We start from the raw sequence: 18,521 nt of genomic DNA, 5'->3' as shown, positions 1-18,521 counted from the left end.
TTGTATTGTAGTCATAGTCATACAGCATGAAACAGACCCTTCTGTCCAACTAGTCCACACCAACCAAACTGGCCCTACTTGCCTTTGTTTGGCCTATACCCCTCCAAACCTTGCCTGTTATGTACTTATCCAATTGTGTTTTAAATGTTGTAATTGTACCTGCATCCACCACTTCCTCTGACAGTTCATTCCATGTACGAATGACACTGTAAAATAGCTATCCTTTTTTAAATCTTTCTCCTCTCACCTTAAAAATATGCTCCCTTGTTTTGAACTCCCTGACCCTAGGGAAAAAGACCCTTGCCATTCACCTTATCTATGTCCCTCTTGCTTTTATAAACCTCTATAAGATTACCCCTCAACCTCCTCTGCTCCAGTGAAAAATGTCCCAGCCTATCTTTTATAACACAAACGTTCCATTTCCGGCAACATCCTGTAAATCTTTTTTGAACCCTCTTAGTAGGAAAATATGCTTCAGACTAAAACTGCAGCAGATGAAACCTCAGAAGCTCTCGTCTGACAAAAATTCTTCCCCTATGACATGCTACTGGCATTTATACAGAAAGTTTGGGACTTCATATCATATAACAGATATGGTTGGTAAAGCAATTGCATGTCAAGTATTTTACAAGGCTGTCACAAAAAAAACTCATTTTTATTTTATTTGCCCTTCAATGATGCCATTGTTTTTTGTTAATTCCAGAGAGTGGCGAGTAGAAAAAAGGAACAAAAAGTTGCTGGAAACGATCAGCAGGTCTGGCAGCATCTGTGAAGGAGAAAACAGAATTAATGTTTCGGGTCCAGTGACCCTTCCTCAGAACAGAGTAGAACTCAGTAGAAAAAAGTTATTTTGAAAACAGACTTCATGTCAGGTTTCTAATTGGAAATTTCAGTCTATCCCTTCCCCTACCCCAACCCCTTCCCAATTAGTTTCAAATCAATGTTGCTTTGATTGGTAAATACTTACACAATAAATAAATATAAAACAACATTGAGAGGAAGAAGGTCACACAGTCAGCATATTATAGCACAAAGAGCCCTTCAAGCAATCATGTCTACAGTCATCATCAAGCACCTATCTACTCTAAACCCATTTCTCAGCGATTGGTCCGTAGTCTTGGAATGAATACCTGAAAAACCATAGTATACAAATACTTAAAATGTTCTGATCGTTCCCAGCTCTACCAATGTTTCAGGCAGTGAGCTTCAGAAACCCACAGCCCTCTGGGTTAAAGCATTTTTCAAGTTTCCCATATGTCTTTTTAAAGCACCAGCCCATTTGCCTCCAAAAGATTTATAGACAAGCACATCAAGGTACCGAGGAGATTCACCAAGATGTTGCCTGTGATGCAGAAATTGAGCCATAAGATAGACTAGATAGGCTTGGATCGTTTTCTTCAGAGCAGAGAGGATTGAGGGGGGGACATGATTGAGGTTTCTAAGATTATGAGGGGTACGGACAGGGTGAACACAGTGCAGCTGTTCCCGTTGGTTGAGGGGTCAATCATGAGAAGGCGTAATGTTAGGGTAAGGGGCAGGAGCTTCAGAGGGGATTTGGGAACAACAAAACCTTTTCACTCAGCAGGTGGTGGGAGACTGGAATACACTGCTTGGGCAGGTAGTGGAGACTGAAAACCTTGCAACCTTCAAAAGATATTGGATGAGTACTTCAAATGTTGTAATATTCAAGGATATGAGACAAGTCCAGGAAATTGGAATTAGCGCACTTTAGTGGTAGTTATGTTGGTGCAAATTCAATGGGCAGAAGGGCCTTTTCTGCGCTGTATGAATTTATGAATCAGATCCTTCCCAGGGTCCGAGTACACATTATGAACTCTTGCCTTGTGAGTCCTACCAAAATACATCATCTCACATTTATCAGGAAAAACTGATCAAACTGAGACACACTTGTGACTAGATCATTAATGTATATTACAAACAGCATGGGAACCAGCACCAAACCCTGTGATACATTCTTAGATACAAGCTTCCAGTCAAGAGTGCAGTCACAGCATTTGACATCAAGGCCACATTTGACGAAGTATGGCATCAAGGACTGCCTCCAAAACTGGAGGTGAACATTAACTAGATCAGGGGAAAACCTTTCTATTGGTTAGTTATACCTGGCACATAGAAAGATAGTGATTGTTTCAGCTCAGTCAGCTTAGCTCCAGACCATCTCTGCAGAAGGTCTTCAGGGTGGTGCAATAGGCCCAACCATCTTTAGGTGTTTCATCAATGACCATCTTCCAGAAATAAGATCAGAAGTGAGAATATTCGTTGGTAACAATGTTCAGTATCATTCATGGCTCCACAGATGCTGAATTAGTTCATGTCCAAATACAGGAAAACCTGGACAAGTGGCAAGTAACATTCTTAGCATATCAATGCCAGGTCAATAAGAGAGAAACTAAACATTGTCCCTTGATACTCAACGACATTACCATCACTGAATCCCCACCATCAACACCTTGTGGGTTACCACCATCCAGTTCAGTTTCTGGGCAATCTATCGGAATACTGTGGTTACAAGAGCAGGTCAGAGGATAGGAATCTTGCAGCCAATGACTCACCTCCTGATCCCCCAACCATGGCTACCATCTGTGATGCACGTGTCAGAAGTGTGTTGGAATGAATACTCCCCACTTGCCCGGATGAGCAGACTAGTCAGGGATAGTCAGCATGGCTTTGTTAAGGGAAGTTCAAGCCTTACAAATTTAGATTGAATTCTTTGAGGAAGTGACAAGGAGGATCAATGAGGGTGGTACAGTGGATGTTGTCTACACAGATTTTAATAAGACATTTGACAAGGCCCCACATGGCTGGGCTGGACAAAAAAGTAAAAGACCATGAGATACAGAGTAATGTGTTGAATTAGATCCAAAGTTGGCTTAGTAACATGAAACAAAGGGTAATGGTCGATGGCTGCCCTTGCAAAGAAAAGCTGTTTCAAGTGGTGTTCTGCAGGGCTTGGTTTAGGACTCTGCTTATTTCATACGTTAACAATTTGGACTTGAATGTGGGGGGACACAATTGGGAAATCTGCAAACCACACCAAAATTGATCATGTAGAGGATAGCTGTAAGCTCCAAAATGATATAGATGGGTTGGTAGACTGGACTGGAAGGTGGCAGATGGAGATCAACTCTGATAAATGTGAGGTGATGCATTTAGGGAGGTCAAAAATTAAAAGGGAATACAGGATAAACAGAAATGAACTGAGAGGGGTACATGAAGTGAGCGATCTTAGCATGCAAGTGCCCAGGTTCATAAAGGTAGCAATAGATGAGGGTGTAAAGAAAGCAATATGGAACGATCTGCTTCATTGGCAAAGGTATAGAATACAAAAGTAGAGATTTAATATGAAACTGTATAAGACAAAAGTAAGGCCACAACTGGAGTATTGTGTGCAGTTCTGGTTACCACATTACAGGAAGGGCATAATTACTCTGGACAGAGTGCAGAGAAGATTTACTGGAATGTTGCCAAGGCTGAAGAATTGTAGCCAAAAGGAGAGACTGGAGAGGTTGGGATTGTTATCTATGGATCAGAGAAGGCTTAAGGCCGACATGTTTGAGATATTCAAAATTGTGAGAGGTGGAGATAGAATACATTAGGAGGAACTGTTTCCGTTGGCAGAGAGTTAAAAAAGCAGAGGTCATAGCTTCAGCAGATTGGGCAGCATCTGGGGAAGAGAAAGCAGAGTTAACATTGAATGCCAGTCAACTATATAGTTCAAGCTACCTGCCTCTTGTAAGCATCAAGAATGGATCAATGATACTATTACAGGGTAAACATCTCTTCTGCAGATTTACCTGAATGATAATTCATCACTATCCAAGAATGATGCTGAATGAAAGATCATAAGGGTGGTCCAATAGAAGATCAGAGAGATACAGTCATAGAGATATACTGCACGAAACAGACCCTTTGGTCCTACTCATCCATGCTGACCGGATATCCTAAGTTAATCTAGTCCCATTTGCCAGCAGTTGGCCCATATCTCTCTAAAACTTTCCCATTCATGTACTCACCCAAATGCCTTTTAAATGTTATTGTACCAGCCTCCACCACTTCCTCTGGCAGCTCAATCCATACAGGCACCACCCTCTGCATGAAAAAGTTGCCCTTTAGGTCCCATTTTAAATCTTTCCCGTCTCACTTGAACCTATGCCCTCTAGTTTTGGCCTTTCCCTAGGCTGGGAAAAAGACCTTGGCTATTCACCCTATCCATGCTCTTCATGATTTTATAAAGCTTTATATGATACAGGCCTTATGAAGGAGGTAAGGCCATTGATGAGGCAGATGAAGATGGTTGAGCCTGGAACACTACCCTGAGGACCTCCTGGCGCTGGATGACTGACGCCCAACAACCACAACCATCTGTTGTGCTGGGTATGGCTCCAACCAGAATGTTTGTCGCCTGATACCAACTAAGTTTTGCTAGGGTGCCTTCATACCACATTCAGCCTAATGCAGCCTTGATGTCAAGGGACGTCACTCTCACCTCACTTCTGGAATTCAGCCCTTTTGTCTATGTTTGAAATGAGGCTGATTTATTTTTTAAAAAGTGTCAGAATAACACAAAAGCCAACAAAATTAAAGGCAGAGGAAAAATATTAAGTAGCCATCTACAAATCAAGACTTTGTATTTGTCTCTGAATTCAGGTCTTCCATCTTCTTTTATGATAGTATCCATCAACAAATCAATTTGCCCTCCAGTTTACTGTGATCACTTTTTCGAAAAAGCTCAGCACTTGGACAGATTTCCACTGTTAACTCCCTTAATACCCCATAAAACCAATCATGTTTGAATCATAGAATCCCTGGTGTGGAAACAGACCCTTTGGCCCAACAAGTCCACACCGAACCTCAGAGCATCACACCCAGACCCACCCCCCTATAACCCACCTAATCTACACCTCCCTGAACACTATGGGCAATTTAGCATGGCCAATCCACCTAACCTACACATCTTTGGACTGTGGGAGGAAACCCACGCAGACACGGGGACAATGTGCAAACTCCTCACAGACAGTCGCCTGAGGCTGGAATCGAACCTGGGTCCCTGGCACTGTGAGGCAGTAGTGCTAACCACTGTGCCACCGTGCCACCCCAACAATCAATATTGTTTATTGATTTTTTTTCGGCAGCATTTCAAGTTAGGCAAACATCGAAAACAATTATCAATCTCAAATAGATAAATGAAACCTCATCAGAGATTTTGAGCACTTGAAGGTGATCACATGGCAAAAGCTCTGCAGAATAAAATATTAGTATCAGTTATTGAGGGGATGCCCGTGAATGCTCAAATATGAAACGTAATCATTTTTGGACAGCATGGTTATATCATTGGTTAAAACATGGATTTTAAGATAACTTCCACAAAAGCAAGTCTTTCAACTGAAGCATAGTTTAACAAAGTCACACTCTGACGTTAGTAAATTATCTTCAATTCTGTTGCTGAGCCCACTTTTGAACCCATTTACTCAACTTATCATAAACAATAACAGCATATTATGTTTGAGCACCCTACTAGTCTTACAGAAAAAAACGTATTCAAATTACTTTTAAAAACTAAAATGACATCTAATAGATAACTTGATCCTCTGAAATAGACATCTATGCAAATATTTTCAATTTATTTGTAAGGTCTAATCTATTACTTCTAAAACCATACCTATATCTACATGTTAACTGAAGTTCAGAAAGCCCTCAAGCAACATGGAGGTTATATTAACTGGTTTACATTTGCCAGTTTGTGACTTACTTTTCAACTGAATACCGGAACAAAATTAGGTATCCTCAGTTCGCATTCGGACCCTCACTATTTCAAATGTTTTACAATGACTTGGAAATTTGCTTCATACAAACAAACTTGTTGTACGTGATGCCAAAATTGGAGACAGCACAAATATTCAGGAAAATTGCAGATTCAGAAGGAAGCAGATCTTTCATGTATTTAGGCCAAATAATCAGCAGTTAAAAATTTAATGAGGATAAATGTAAAGTAAATAGCACCTGGTTAGGGAATTAAATGCGGAAATGTTAAATGTACTTTTTTTTATTCATTTGTGGGATGTGGGTGTCACTGGCTGGCCAGCATTTCTTGCCCATCCCTAGTTGCCCTTGAGAAGGTGGTGGCGAGTTGCCTTTTTGAACTGCTGCAGTCCTCCTGCTGTGGGTTGGCCCACAATGCTATTAGGGAGGGAATTCCAGGTTTTTGACCCAGCAACAGTGAAGGAGCGGCGATACATTTCCAAGTCAGGATAGGGAGTGACTTGGAGAGGAACTTGGAGGTGATGGTGTTCCCATATATACGCTGCCCTTGTCCTTCCAGATGGAAGTGGTCGTGCATTTGGAAGGTGCTGTCCGAGGATCTTTGGTGAATTTCTGCAGTGCATCTTGTAGATAGTACACACTGATGCTACTGAGCGTCGGTGGTGGAGGGAGTGAATGCTTGTAGATGTAGTGCCAATCAAGCAGGCTGCTTTGTTCTGGATGGTGTCAAGCTTCTTGAGTGTTGTTGGGGCTGCACTCCTCCAGGCAAGTGGGGAGTATCCCATCATACTCCTGACTTGTACCTTGTAGATGGTGGACAGGCTTTGAGGAGTCAGGAAATGAGTTACTCGCCGCAGTATTCCCAGCTTCTGTTGTAGCCACTCTGTTAATGTGGTGAGTCCAGTTGAGTTTCTGGTCAATGGTAACCCCCAGGATGTTGATAGTGGGGGACTAAATGGAAGTGTTCCAACTTGATGATCTCAAGAGATTTAGGATTTATGCAAGATAAATCTATAAAAACAATCAGCACTGTTTTGCTGTGGTAAGACTATACAGAACATAGAAAGTACAGCACAGTACAGGCCCTTCGGCCCGTGATGTTGTGCCGAACTTTTACCCTAAACCTAACGTCTAACCTCCACCGCAACCTTATACTATCATCCATATGCCTATCTAATATCCGCTTAAATGCCCCTAATGAGGCCGACTCCACTAACCTCTCTGGCAATGCATTCCACGCCCCTACCACTCTCTGAGTAAAGAACCTACCTCTGACGTCTCCCCAATATCTACCTCCTTTCACTTTAAAACTATGTCCCCTCGTAAAAGCTATCTCCACCCGAGGAAAAAGTCTCTGGCTGTCTACTCTATCTATACCTCTGATCATTTTGTACACCTCTATCAAGTCACCTCTCATCCTTCGTCGTTCTAAAGAGAAGAACCCTAGCTCTCTCAACCTTTCCTCCATTCCAGGCAATATCCTGGTATATCTCCTCTGCACCTTTTCTAATGCTTCCATATCTTTCCTGTAATGAGGTGACCAGAACTGGACACAATACTCCAGATGCGGCCGAACCAGGCTTTTGAATAGCTGGAGCATAACTTCACGGCTCTTGAACTCAATCCCTCTATTAATGAAAGCTAACACACCATACGCCTTCTTAACAACTCTATCCACCTGGGTGGCAGCTCACAGGGAACTGTGAACATGAACCCCAAGATCCCTCTGCTCCTCCACACTGCCAAGAATCTTTCCGTTAACCCTATATTCTGCTTTCAAGTTTGTCCTTCCAAAATGAATCACCTCATACTTTTCAGGATTAAACTCCATCTGCCACTTCTCAGCCCAGCTCTGCACTCTATCAATGTCCCTTTTGTAACCTAGAACAGCCCTCCACACTGTCCACAACGTGACCCACCTTCGTATCGTCCGCGAACTTGCTAATCCACCCTTCCACTCCTTCATCCAAATCATTTACAAAAACCACAAATAGAAGAGGGCCCAGAACAGATCCTTGTGGTACACCACTCGTAACTGAGCACCATGTTGAATATTTTCCGTCCACTACCACCCTTTGTCTTCTAAGGGTCAGCCAATTCTGAATCCAATCTGCCACATTTCCCCCTACCCCATGCCTCCTTACTTTCTGCATGAGCCTACCATGGGGAAACTTATCAAACGCCTTACTTAAATCCATGTATACCACATCCACTGCTCCACCTTCATCCACGTGTTTGGTCACTTCTTCAATGAATTCAATAAGGTTTGTGAGGCATGATCTACCCCTCACAAATCCATGCTGACTATCACGAATCAAACTGTGCCTTTCCAAGTGATCATAAATCCTGTCTCTCAGAGCCCTTTCCAATAATTTGCCCACCACTGACGTAAGACTAACTGGCCTGTAATTTCCGGGTTTATCCCTGTTCCCTTTTTTGAACAAGGGAATGACGTTTGCCTCTTTCCAATCTTCCGGCACTATACCCGTGGACAGTGAGGACGAAAAGATCATCGCCAAAGGCCCTGCGATCTCGTCCCTCGCCTTTATTTGCAGACCAAAGTTTAAACAGGTGAACCATTGCTGTAGAACTCAAATGAATAGATCCCTTCTCAAGTCCGGTGTGCAATTCTTTGCAACTAATAGAAAAGATATTGTTCAGGGAAGAAAGCAATTAGAGCAATTTTTGAAATCAGGAATTCATGTTATTTTGAAAGGTCAAAGAAGTTGGGTGCAAGGCAGGGTGAGTTAAGGTATCAGAGGCATTTTTGAAAAAAAGGTCATACCATTATGAATAATCATCAGTAACTTTTAAATAAGTAATCATGCACTGCAACATGTAATACTTACAGAGCAGCTTCAAGATAGAAGCAACATACAGTTGAGAAACAAGAGAAAATTTCCTTATACAAGACATACAAATGAACAGATAAAAATTAAAACAAAAAAACCCAGAAAATAGCGATTTATTTTGCGAAATGGTATTTGCATGAACATGGATTGTAACTGCCACAATAAAAAAAAAGTTGAAACTTTATTTAAACAAAAAGCTGCTTTGGATTCGATTAACAAATCAACAGAACAGTACGGTTAGATTAGCGAGGTATTTTGTACACGTGCTTGGATAAAAGCAATTACAATTGTGCAGTCCTGTAGTTGTACAGCCACTCTGCAAATGGTGCCTTATCAGTCTCAAAAATAAAATTCAGTTGTGAAGAGCTGATTTTGGAACAAAAGATACATTGTGAACATATAAGCCTCAAAGGCTTTCTTTTTGGGGAAAAAAAAAGAGGATGAGCTGCAGATTTGCAACAATATTAAGCCAATCTTTGCTGGAATCTTAAACAGAAGTTGGATTCAACTCAGCAGCATCTTCAATGGCATGAACAGCATGCCGAATGGCCACCTTCTACTATAACAATACTTTGATTTTACCCACTGGCATTTTTCTTGCATCATGTTTGTTGTAGACTAATTGAAAGAGACTAATATGATTTGTTGACAAATTTGTATTCACCGTATCTTGCAATGGATGGTAGAAGACAAAATAGATTAATTATGTTTTCTAATTATCTTAGCTGCATTATAAATTGTTTGGTAATTTTTCTACAAGTGGTTTCCAGGACTACCGCAACATCAACGTGGGACAGCTGAGACTATTTGAGTTAAAGGAAGCAAGAAAAAGGGTTATTTCAGATGTCAGGATGTTGTGGCACGAAGGAGTGAGGAAGTTATAATGGGACCAGCATCCTTGTCATGGATCAATCACCAGGCTTCGATGAAACATGTCACAAGCTTTAAAAGAGGCTGAGGAGGAAATAACAAAGTCTGACCATCATTTTACAATACTCACTTGGCCCCAGAGGATTGGAGGACTGCGAAATTTGTAGTTCTGTTTCAAAAGGGCAACAGATTGACTGGCCTGTAAATATTCAGTCTATCTAACCTCAGTAGTGGGCAAATTATTAGATTCTGAGAGACAGAATAAATTATTACTTACAAAGGCATGGAATAATTAGCATGAATTTGTTAACAGAAAATCATTTTTGACTAACTTGATTAAATTTTTGAGGACGTAACAAGGATGATTAATGAGAGTTGTGCAGTTGATGGATTTACATGGATATAGCAATATTTTGACAAAGTTTTATGTTACAGACAGACTGGAACAAAAAAGCCTGCAGGATCCAGGGGAATTTAGCAAGCTGGATATAAAGATGGCTCAGTGACAGAAAACAAAGGATAATAGTTTGGTAGATTTAGTAACACGAAGTCTGTTTCAGAGGGGTTCTGCAGGGTCCAGTTCGAGGTCCTCTGCTTTTTATAGAATATAGTAATAATTTGGACATAAATATAGGAGCAGTGACTGAAAAGTATGCTAGACTAAAATTGACCGTGCAGTTGATAGAACAGGTTATGCATTGCAGGAATATATTAATGGACTGGTTGGGTGGGCAGATCAGTGACAAATGCAATTCAATATGGGGAAGTGTGATCTAATCCTTTTGGGGAAATTGGCCTTGGACAACATAAATGCATTAAACATACAGAACTATAAAAAGAGAAACTGGCAGCCCTGAAATCAAATTCTAAACCCTGGAAGAAATTATACACATGGACCAAAGAAGCAATCAATCTTTTTCTGGAACTCAGAGATTCAGTGGTGTGTGGTTGGTGTTAGGTCTATTTGTCTGTCAAGTCTATTTGTCAGTCAGTCATTGTATCTTTTAAAGCAATCCCATGTCCTTGAATAATTCAACCAGAATAGGACTCACATTCATGATTACACCAACGAATAACATTGGCAGAAGATACAAATGTTTCCATAATAAAGAACTGCGGATGCTGGAAACCAGAAGCAAAAACAGAAATGGCTGGAAAAGCTCCGCAGTTCTGGCAGCAACTGTGGAGAGAAATCAGAGTTAATGTTTCAGGTCCAACCTGACCCTTCCCGAAATGTTAACCCTGATTTCTTTCCACACATGCTGTCAAACCTGCTGAGCTTTCCCAGCCATTTCTGTTTTTGCGAATGGATCTGTAGGATCTGTACTTGGTTGTCTGTAGTTCTATTTTGTACTTCCCATTTGCTCGTTTGGTGAATAGAGGTTTTTACTTTGTCGTTGAGCAATGTAAACACTCGGAAAAGGCACTCACTTTAGTTTGTCAAAATAGCAAGACAGGTCAACATGGCGTATGAGAAGGCATGTGCATTCCTTTTATTAATGGTGGCATTGAATATGAGACCAGGGAGGTGATGTTGGAACTATATAAATCATTAGCTGGACCAAAGCTTGAGTACTGTGTACTGTCTGGTCAACTCATTATAGAAAGGACATAATTACACTATAGAGCATATAAGGGAGTTTTATGAGGAAGTTGCATTTTTCCTGTCCTGACAACAATAAGAAAAGATCGGGCTCAACTTTTGGCCTGAGAATTAAGGAGATTAGAAGAGATTTGACTGCGGTATTAAGACCCTGAACAGACTGGACAAGACATTTTTGCTTTAGCATCAAGTTCAGCAAGTAATATGCATTTACTCCAAATGACTGGTAGAAGGATTAGAGGGAGATAGGAAAAATATTTTCACCCAAAGGGTGGGAGGATCTGGAACTCTCAGCCTGAAAGGGTAATAGAGGCAGAAACGCTCCACCCATTTAAAAGGTGCTTAGATCAGCATCTCCGCCTGCAGAGCTACAAATCAAATGCTGCTAATTCGGTTGAATGGCTCGTTTCTGGGTCAGCACAGACATTATGGACCAAGTTCTTTGTCATAAACTAGGATTCTATTTTATACTATTGTAAAGCTACCAAATCACTGTAGACCATTCTAGTTGGAAATGGTTATAATAATCTAGTACTATTCAAAGTATTTTGCATTGTTCTAAATAATCTAGTGAAAAGTTGTCAATCTGAAACGTTGACTGTTTCTCTCTGCTTAACCTCAAGTGCAACCAACACTTTGTGACTGAGCTTATCCACCAGATTAAAAAAAAATCAGATCAAATATTACCACAAAGCTATTTTCAACATCACTGTAGTAGATACTTCAGTTTTTAGAACCTCCAAAAAATACAACAATAATTCAAATCCAAGACTGAAATATTTCCTATACTATGTATCTTTAATTGTGGGATTATGATTAAAAGGAACGTTATCCAGAAGAATCTCTTTTCTGGGTTTAATAGCTGTGGAGAAAAAGAAAAAGACTGGTTATTGGTATCAGTATCTTATAGGTGTGGAAGCTGAGATGCTCATGGCATTTCTGCAGGTTTTTGAGGGAAGCAGGAGAAGGATTTTGTATTCCTTAAGTAAAAGCTCATCAAATGTGAAGGACAGTCAGGACAATGACAAAACTACCATTCAAATTCTGAATGGAATGATTTCTCATTTCTGTATCTATGTTTTATTTTGCTGAATAAATAATTATGTTGTCAGAAACAATTATATTTAGTCTTAAAGCTGTGGACCTTATAAAGGATTATTATGTAGAAACATAGAACGCCATTCAACTTTCAAACCATCTGTGCCATTCAATATATGATCATGGCTGATCATCTAACTCCTGTTCCTGCTTTCTTCCATAACCCTTTGGACCCTCTGCCTTATTCCTTCTTCTAAACATTCAATGTTTGGGCTTTAAGAAGTTAAATTAACTTTTTAAAAAAAAGGAAAGAGGCATGAGTACCTCCATACGTGATAAAAGCCGAAAGGACTGTAGATGCTGTAAATCAGAGATAAAAAGAGAAAATGCTGGATAAGCTCAGCAGGTCTGGCAGCATCTGTGGAGAGAAATCAGAGTTAACATTTCAGGTCGAGTGACCCTTCCTCATTTCCAGCAATTTCTGTTTTTATCTCCACATGAGTTGCCATGTTATAATGGTTCAAATAGTTGTTGTTCCTAGTCTGCAAAATTCTATATTTCTGTATTGTTAATTGTGGATTACTACCCAATGTAGGACAGGATCAAGTGTGAAACTGATTTAAATACTTCATACAAAAATATAGTAAGGGAAATCTCCAAATCAATCTCAATTTCAGCATTGTTCCAATATAGTTACAGTTACAATGCACAAGAAATGCAGTTCTTGTTTTAGTTTACAACATATTCTTTTGGTCAGGATTTTTGTAGTTAAAAGAAAGGACCTTACTTACATATTCTATTGTGGTCTGTGTGAACTCCCTGTATTACCGTTTTTCGGAGAATAATTTCAACATCTGTACCAAATTTAAGTAACTGCGAAGAAAACAAAACATTTAATACAGAGACAGTTACAAACCAAATTCTTCACACACTTCATCAAACTAACCATACATTAATTATATACAGAGAGAGAGAGATATATAAGACAGGCAATCATTGGAATCTATGCTGTGCATACTTAAGTATCCTAACTCAGAACAACTCCCATTCATCATCTTCCCTACACTCACTGATCTATTCCGAGTCCTGCTTAAACAGCATCTCCAGTTTAAAGATCTCATCTTTACTTTTAAAACTAAGCTAGGGCTGTATCACTCACTTTTTCTGTAATCTTCTCCAGTCTTACATCCACCCAAGATCTCTGTGCTCCTCTAATTCTGGCCTCTTGAATATTCTGCTTTTAATTGCTCCACCACCAGTGGCTATACTTTCAGCTGTGAAATCCGAAGCTCTGAATTCCCTTTCTAAACATCTCCATTTCTCTTTCCTTCTTTCAGATGCTCCTTAAAACCTAATACTTTGACCAAGATTTTTTCCAAGTACTTAAGAGTCATACAGCACTCAGAACAGATCCTTCAGTCCATCTTGTCCATGCCGACCAAGTTTTCCCAAACTAAACTAATCTCATTTCTCTGCGTTTCGCACATATCCCTCTGAAACCCTTCCTGTCCACGTAAAATGTCTTATGTTGCAACTGTACCTGCATCTACCACTTTCATTCCACGTATTAACCACCCTGTCTGTGAAATGGTTGCCCCTTAGATCCTTTTGAAAGCTTCCTCCTCTCACCTTAAAATTGTGCCCTCTAGTTTTGAACTCTCCAACCCTATGGAAAAGACCTTTGCTTTCACCTCATCTATGCCCCTCACGATTTTATAAACCTTTAAGGTCAGCCCTCAATCTCCTATGCTCCAGGGAAAAATGTCCCAGCCTATCTAGCCTATTTTTATACCTCAAACCCTCCGTTCCCAGCAACATCCTTGTAAATCTTTTCTGAACCCTCTCCAATTTAATATTATCCTTCTTATTGCAGGACGACTAGAACTGCACACAATACTCTAGAGAAGGTCTCACCAACGGCCTGTACAACCTCAATATGACATCCCAACTCCTACACTCAATGGTCTGTGCAATGAAAGCAAGTGTGCTAAACACCTTCTTAACCGCCCTGTCTACCTATGATGCAAATTTCAAAGAACTATATACCTGAACGCCTACATCTCTGTTTTACAACACTATCGAGCAGCCAACCGTTAATTGCTCGAACAGTTCATCAACTTTACTAACACCTTCCACGCCAACCTCAAGTTCACCTGGACCATCTCTGATACCTCTCTCTCCTTCCGGGACCCCTCTGTCTCCATCTCTGGTAACCACCTTGAAACTGATATCTATTTCAAGCCCACCAATTCCCACAGATACCTAGACTACACCTCCTCTCACCCACCTTCCTGCAAGAATACGATCCCCTATTCCCAATTCCTCCACCTCCGCCACATCTGCTCCCAAGATGAGGCGTTCCACTTCCTGACGTCCCAGATGTCCTCATTTTTCAAGGAACGCAATTTACACCCCCCCAGTGGTTGAAAACACCCTCTACCACATCTCTTGCGTTCCTGCACCTTGGCCCTCACACCCCCTCCCCACACTAAAAATAAAGACAGAATTACCCTTGTCCTCATGTATCACCCCACCAACATCCGGATTCAACGCATCATTCTCCGCCACTTCCTCCACCTGCAATCTGACCCCACTACGAAGGATATATTTCCCTGCCCACCCTTATCTGCTTTCCGGAGGGACCGCTCTCTCCACGACTCCCTCATCCACTCCACACTCCCCACTAGCCCCACCAACCCTGGCACCTTTCCCTGCAACCGCAGGAGGTGCTACACCTGTCCCTTCACCTCCATCCCAGGCCCAAAAAAAACCTTCCACATTAAACAGATGTTCACCTGCACATCCGCTAATGTGGTCTATTGTATCTGTTGTTCCCGATGTGGCCTCCTCTACATCGGGGAGACCAAGCGGAGGCTCGGAGACCACTCTGTGGAGTACCTACGCTCGGTTCACGACAAACAACAACACCTCCCAGTCGTGAACCACTTCAACTCCCCCTCCCATTCCCTGGACGACATGTCCATCCTGGGCCTCCTCCAGTGTCACAACGACGCCACCCGAAAACTGGAGGAACAGCACCTCGTATTCCGCCTTGGAACCCTACAACCCAATGGTCTCAATGTGGACGTTACTAGCTTCAAAATCTCCCCACGCCTGACCTCATCCCAAGACCAGCCCTCCTTCTCATCCCCGCCTCCTCGACTTGTCCATCTTCCCTCCCACCTACCCGCCCCTTCCTCCTCACTGACCAACCCCCATCCCAACTTCCTACCTACACTCACCTTTACTAGCTTCATCCCCACCTCCTTGACCTGTATGTCTTCTCTCCCACCTATCTGCTCCACGATCCACCTTCTATCACCGCCCCCCTGCCCCGCTCTTTATTTATTTCAGAGCCCCCTTCCCCTCCCCCATTTCTGAAGAAGGGTCCAGACCCAAAACGTCAGCTTTCCTGCTCCTCTGATGCTGCCTGGCCTGCTGTGTTCCTCCAGCTCAACACCTTGTTATCTCACACTCCAGCATCAGCAGTTCCTACTATCTCTATTATTAATTGTATAAGCCCTGCCCTTGTTTGTTTTACCAAAATGCAACACCTCACATTTATCCAAATTAAACTCCATCCGCCACTTCTCAGCTAAATGGCCCAAGTAATCAAGATCCCTTTGTAAATTTAGATAACCTCCTCTACTGTCTCACATACGATCAATCTTGGTGTCATCCACAAACATCGTAACCATGCTTCCTAAATTCTCATAATAAATAAAATATGTTTCTGTGAAGTTTCATCACATTAAAAATGCAAGCTGTTGTTATGTAATTTAGTTGAGAGAAAGACAGGACTGATAGCTTAACATTCTGGGATTTAGACGTTTCAGGTGGGATAGAGAGGCATATAAAATAAGTGGGGTAGGACCTTTACTGATATCACATGTATTCAGGGAGAGGTCATCCAGTGAGACCATATGGGTGGAGCTCAGGAACAAGAAGAGTGCAGTCACTTTGATGGGATTGTATTACAGGCCTCCAACAGCCAGTGAGTGATAGAGGAACAGATTTGTGAACAGATTATGGGAAAAATGTGAAAACAGCAAGGCTGTTGCGGTGGGTAATTTCAACTTTGAATGGGACTCACTTAGTGCCAGGGCCTTGAATTTGTTAGGTGTATCCAGGACAGCTCTTTGAAACATTATGTAAATAGTCCAACTAGAAAAAGGGCCATACTCGACTTGGTATTGGGTACTGAGCCCAGCCAAGTAATTGAAGTTTCAGTGGGGAAGCATTTCAGGAATAGTGACCATAATTATGTAAATTTTAAGTTACTGATGGATGAAAGTAGTCCTCAGGTCAAAGTACTAAAGGCTAACTACCACAAAATTAGGCAGGAACTGGGGAATGTAGACTGGGGCAGCTATTTAAGAGTAAATCCGCATCTGGCATGTAGGAATCTTTTAAAGACCAGTTGATCAGAGTTCACGACCATTATGTTCCTGTGAAAATGAGGACAAAGATGGCAAGATTCGGGAACCTTGGATGGTAAGAGAAATTGAGAGCGTAATCAACAAGAAAAAGGAGGCATATGTAAGGTTGAGGAAACGGAAGACAGAACACAAAGATAGCTGGAAAGAACTCAAACAAGGAATGAGGAGGGCTAAAAGGTACCATGAAATACCTTTGGCACACAGTATTAAGGAAAATTGCAAGGCGTTTTACACATACATAAGTAGCAAGAATATAGCTACAAAAATGGTAGGTCCACTCAACGACGGAGGACGTAATTTATGCCTGGAGCTGGAGGAAGTGAATGAGGTCTTTAACGAATACTTTACATTGGTATTCACAAAAGGTGAAGGACATGGTAGATGGTGAGTCTCAGGAGTGCTATGTTGACATTCTGTGGCATGCCATATATTAAAATGACAGAAATTGCTGGAAAAGTTCAGCAGGTCTGGCAGCATCTGTGAAGAGAAATCAGAGTTAACATTTCAGGCCTGGTGAGCGTTCCTCAGAAGGGTCACCAGACCCAAAACGTTAACTCTGATTTCTCTTCACAGACGCTGCCACACCTGCTAAGTTTTTCCAGTAATTTCTGTTTTTGTTTCTGATTTACAGCATCTGCAGTTCTTTCCGTTTCTAATATTAAAAAAATTTTTGGGTATTTTGAAAAGCATTATAGACAAGTTTCCAGGACTAGAATGCTGAGGGAGGCAGGTGAGGAAATTGCTGGGGCCTTATACGAATTCTTTGTATCCTCCTTAGTCACAGGAGAGACCCCAAAGGGCTGAATTATAGCCAATGTTGTTCCTTTGTTTAAGGAGGACCAAAGGGATAATCTGGGACATTACAGGCTGGTGAGCCTTACATCAAAGATAACGAAATTATTGGAGAAGATTCTTCACAACGGGATTTACTCACATTTGGAAAAACAAGGACTTATTAGCAATAGGCAGCATGGCTTTGAGCAGGGACAATCATGTCTGACAAACTTGATTGAGTATTTTGAGGAAGTGACAAAGATAATTAATGAGGGCAGGGTGGTAGATGTTGTCTACATGGACTTTAGCATACTGTAGAATAGCACAATTTTCATAAGTGTAAGTAATCGCAACTGACACTGTTAATACTGTACCAACATCTTTTCTCCACAGCACTCAACACCCCACCACTCCCACATTCCCACCACCCCCCCAAACTATAGCATAAATGCTGCCCCCGCCACCCTTCACATCAGCTCTGATGAAGAATCATCTAGACTCAAAATGTTAGGTTGCTCTCTCTCCATGGACGCTGTCTAACCCACTGTGATCTCCAGCATTTGTTGTTTTCAGGACAGATTTCAGCATCTGCAGTAATTTGTTCCTGACATTGTATTAATGTACCTACTAATACCAACGATAGAATTTGATCATAAATCGCCTTGGGCCTTAAGTCAATACTTATGCACACACCCTAAATATGTGTAAAGGTAACACAGAGACATTCATGTAATTCGACACTGAACTCATGATGAACACAATCTTTCATCAGCATAATACAAGATGGGTATAAAGTCTTGTAAAGATTTCCATAAACAGACCTCAGTTATTTTCTCCGGAGACGACTCAGTAAGATTGTTCCGGAATTCAGCGTTAATATTCTGTCTTGCGGCTAAGCAGCGTGATACAAAGTTAGTTTCAATTCATTACCAAACTCCAAACACAAATATGCATAAATTCAAGTCTTGTGTATTGAATAATGATCCAGGCTTGAGTAATTCATTTAGGATCCTAAGAAACATCACAAGTTTTCTCACTTGAAATATTATCTAAAGACGTTCTACATTACCAAACATTATGAAACAAACACAAATTTGAGGTTGTTGAAGTTGGTTGGCTCGCCGAGCTGGTTTCTTATTTCGCAGACGTTTCGTTACCATGCTT

At 41.3% G+C, this 18,521-nt stretch overlaps 1 protein-coding gene across 6 annotated transcripts in view; it reads right to left on the bottom strand.

Annotated features, from left to right (window-relative positions):
- Positions 1-636: 636 nt before the first annotated feature.
- lyrm7 (LYR motif containing 7) overlaps positions 637-18,521 on the bottom strand; it is a 29,029-nt gene continuing 11,144 nt past the window's right edge. For 4 of the 6 annotated variants that reach the window (XM_048595356.1, XM_048595357.1, XM_048595359.1 and 1 more), the window contains exons 3-5: positions 18,179-18,249; positions 12,936-13,017; positions 11,977-12,562 (exon numbers count right to left, since the gene is read on the bottom strand). In XM_048595356.1, the coding sequence (XP_048451313.1) occupies positions 12,441-12,562; positions 12,936-13,017; positions 18,179-18,249 (275 nt within the window). In that variant the 3' untranslated portion in view covers positions 11,977-12,440. The other 2 variants (XM_048595360.1, XM_020521193.2) reach the window with 2 other exon arrangements.

The sequence above is a fragment of the Rhincodon typus genome, chromosome 3, assembly GCF_021869965.1.
Source record: "Rhincodon typus isolate 14 chromosome 3, sRhiTyp1.1, whole genome shotgun sequence".
Taxonomy (NCBI): domain Eukaryota; kingdom Metazoa; phylum Chordata; class Chondrichthyes; order Orectolobiformes; family Rhincodontidae; genus Rhincodon; species Rhincodon typus.
This window is presented reverse-complemented; position numbering and strand designations above follow the sequence as displayed.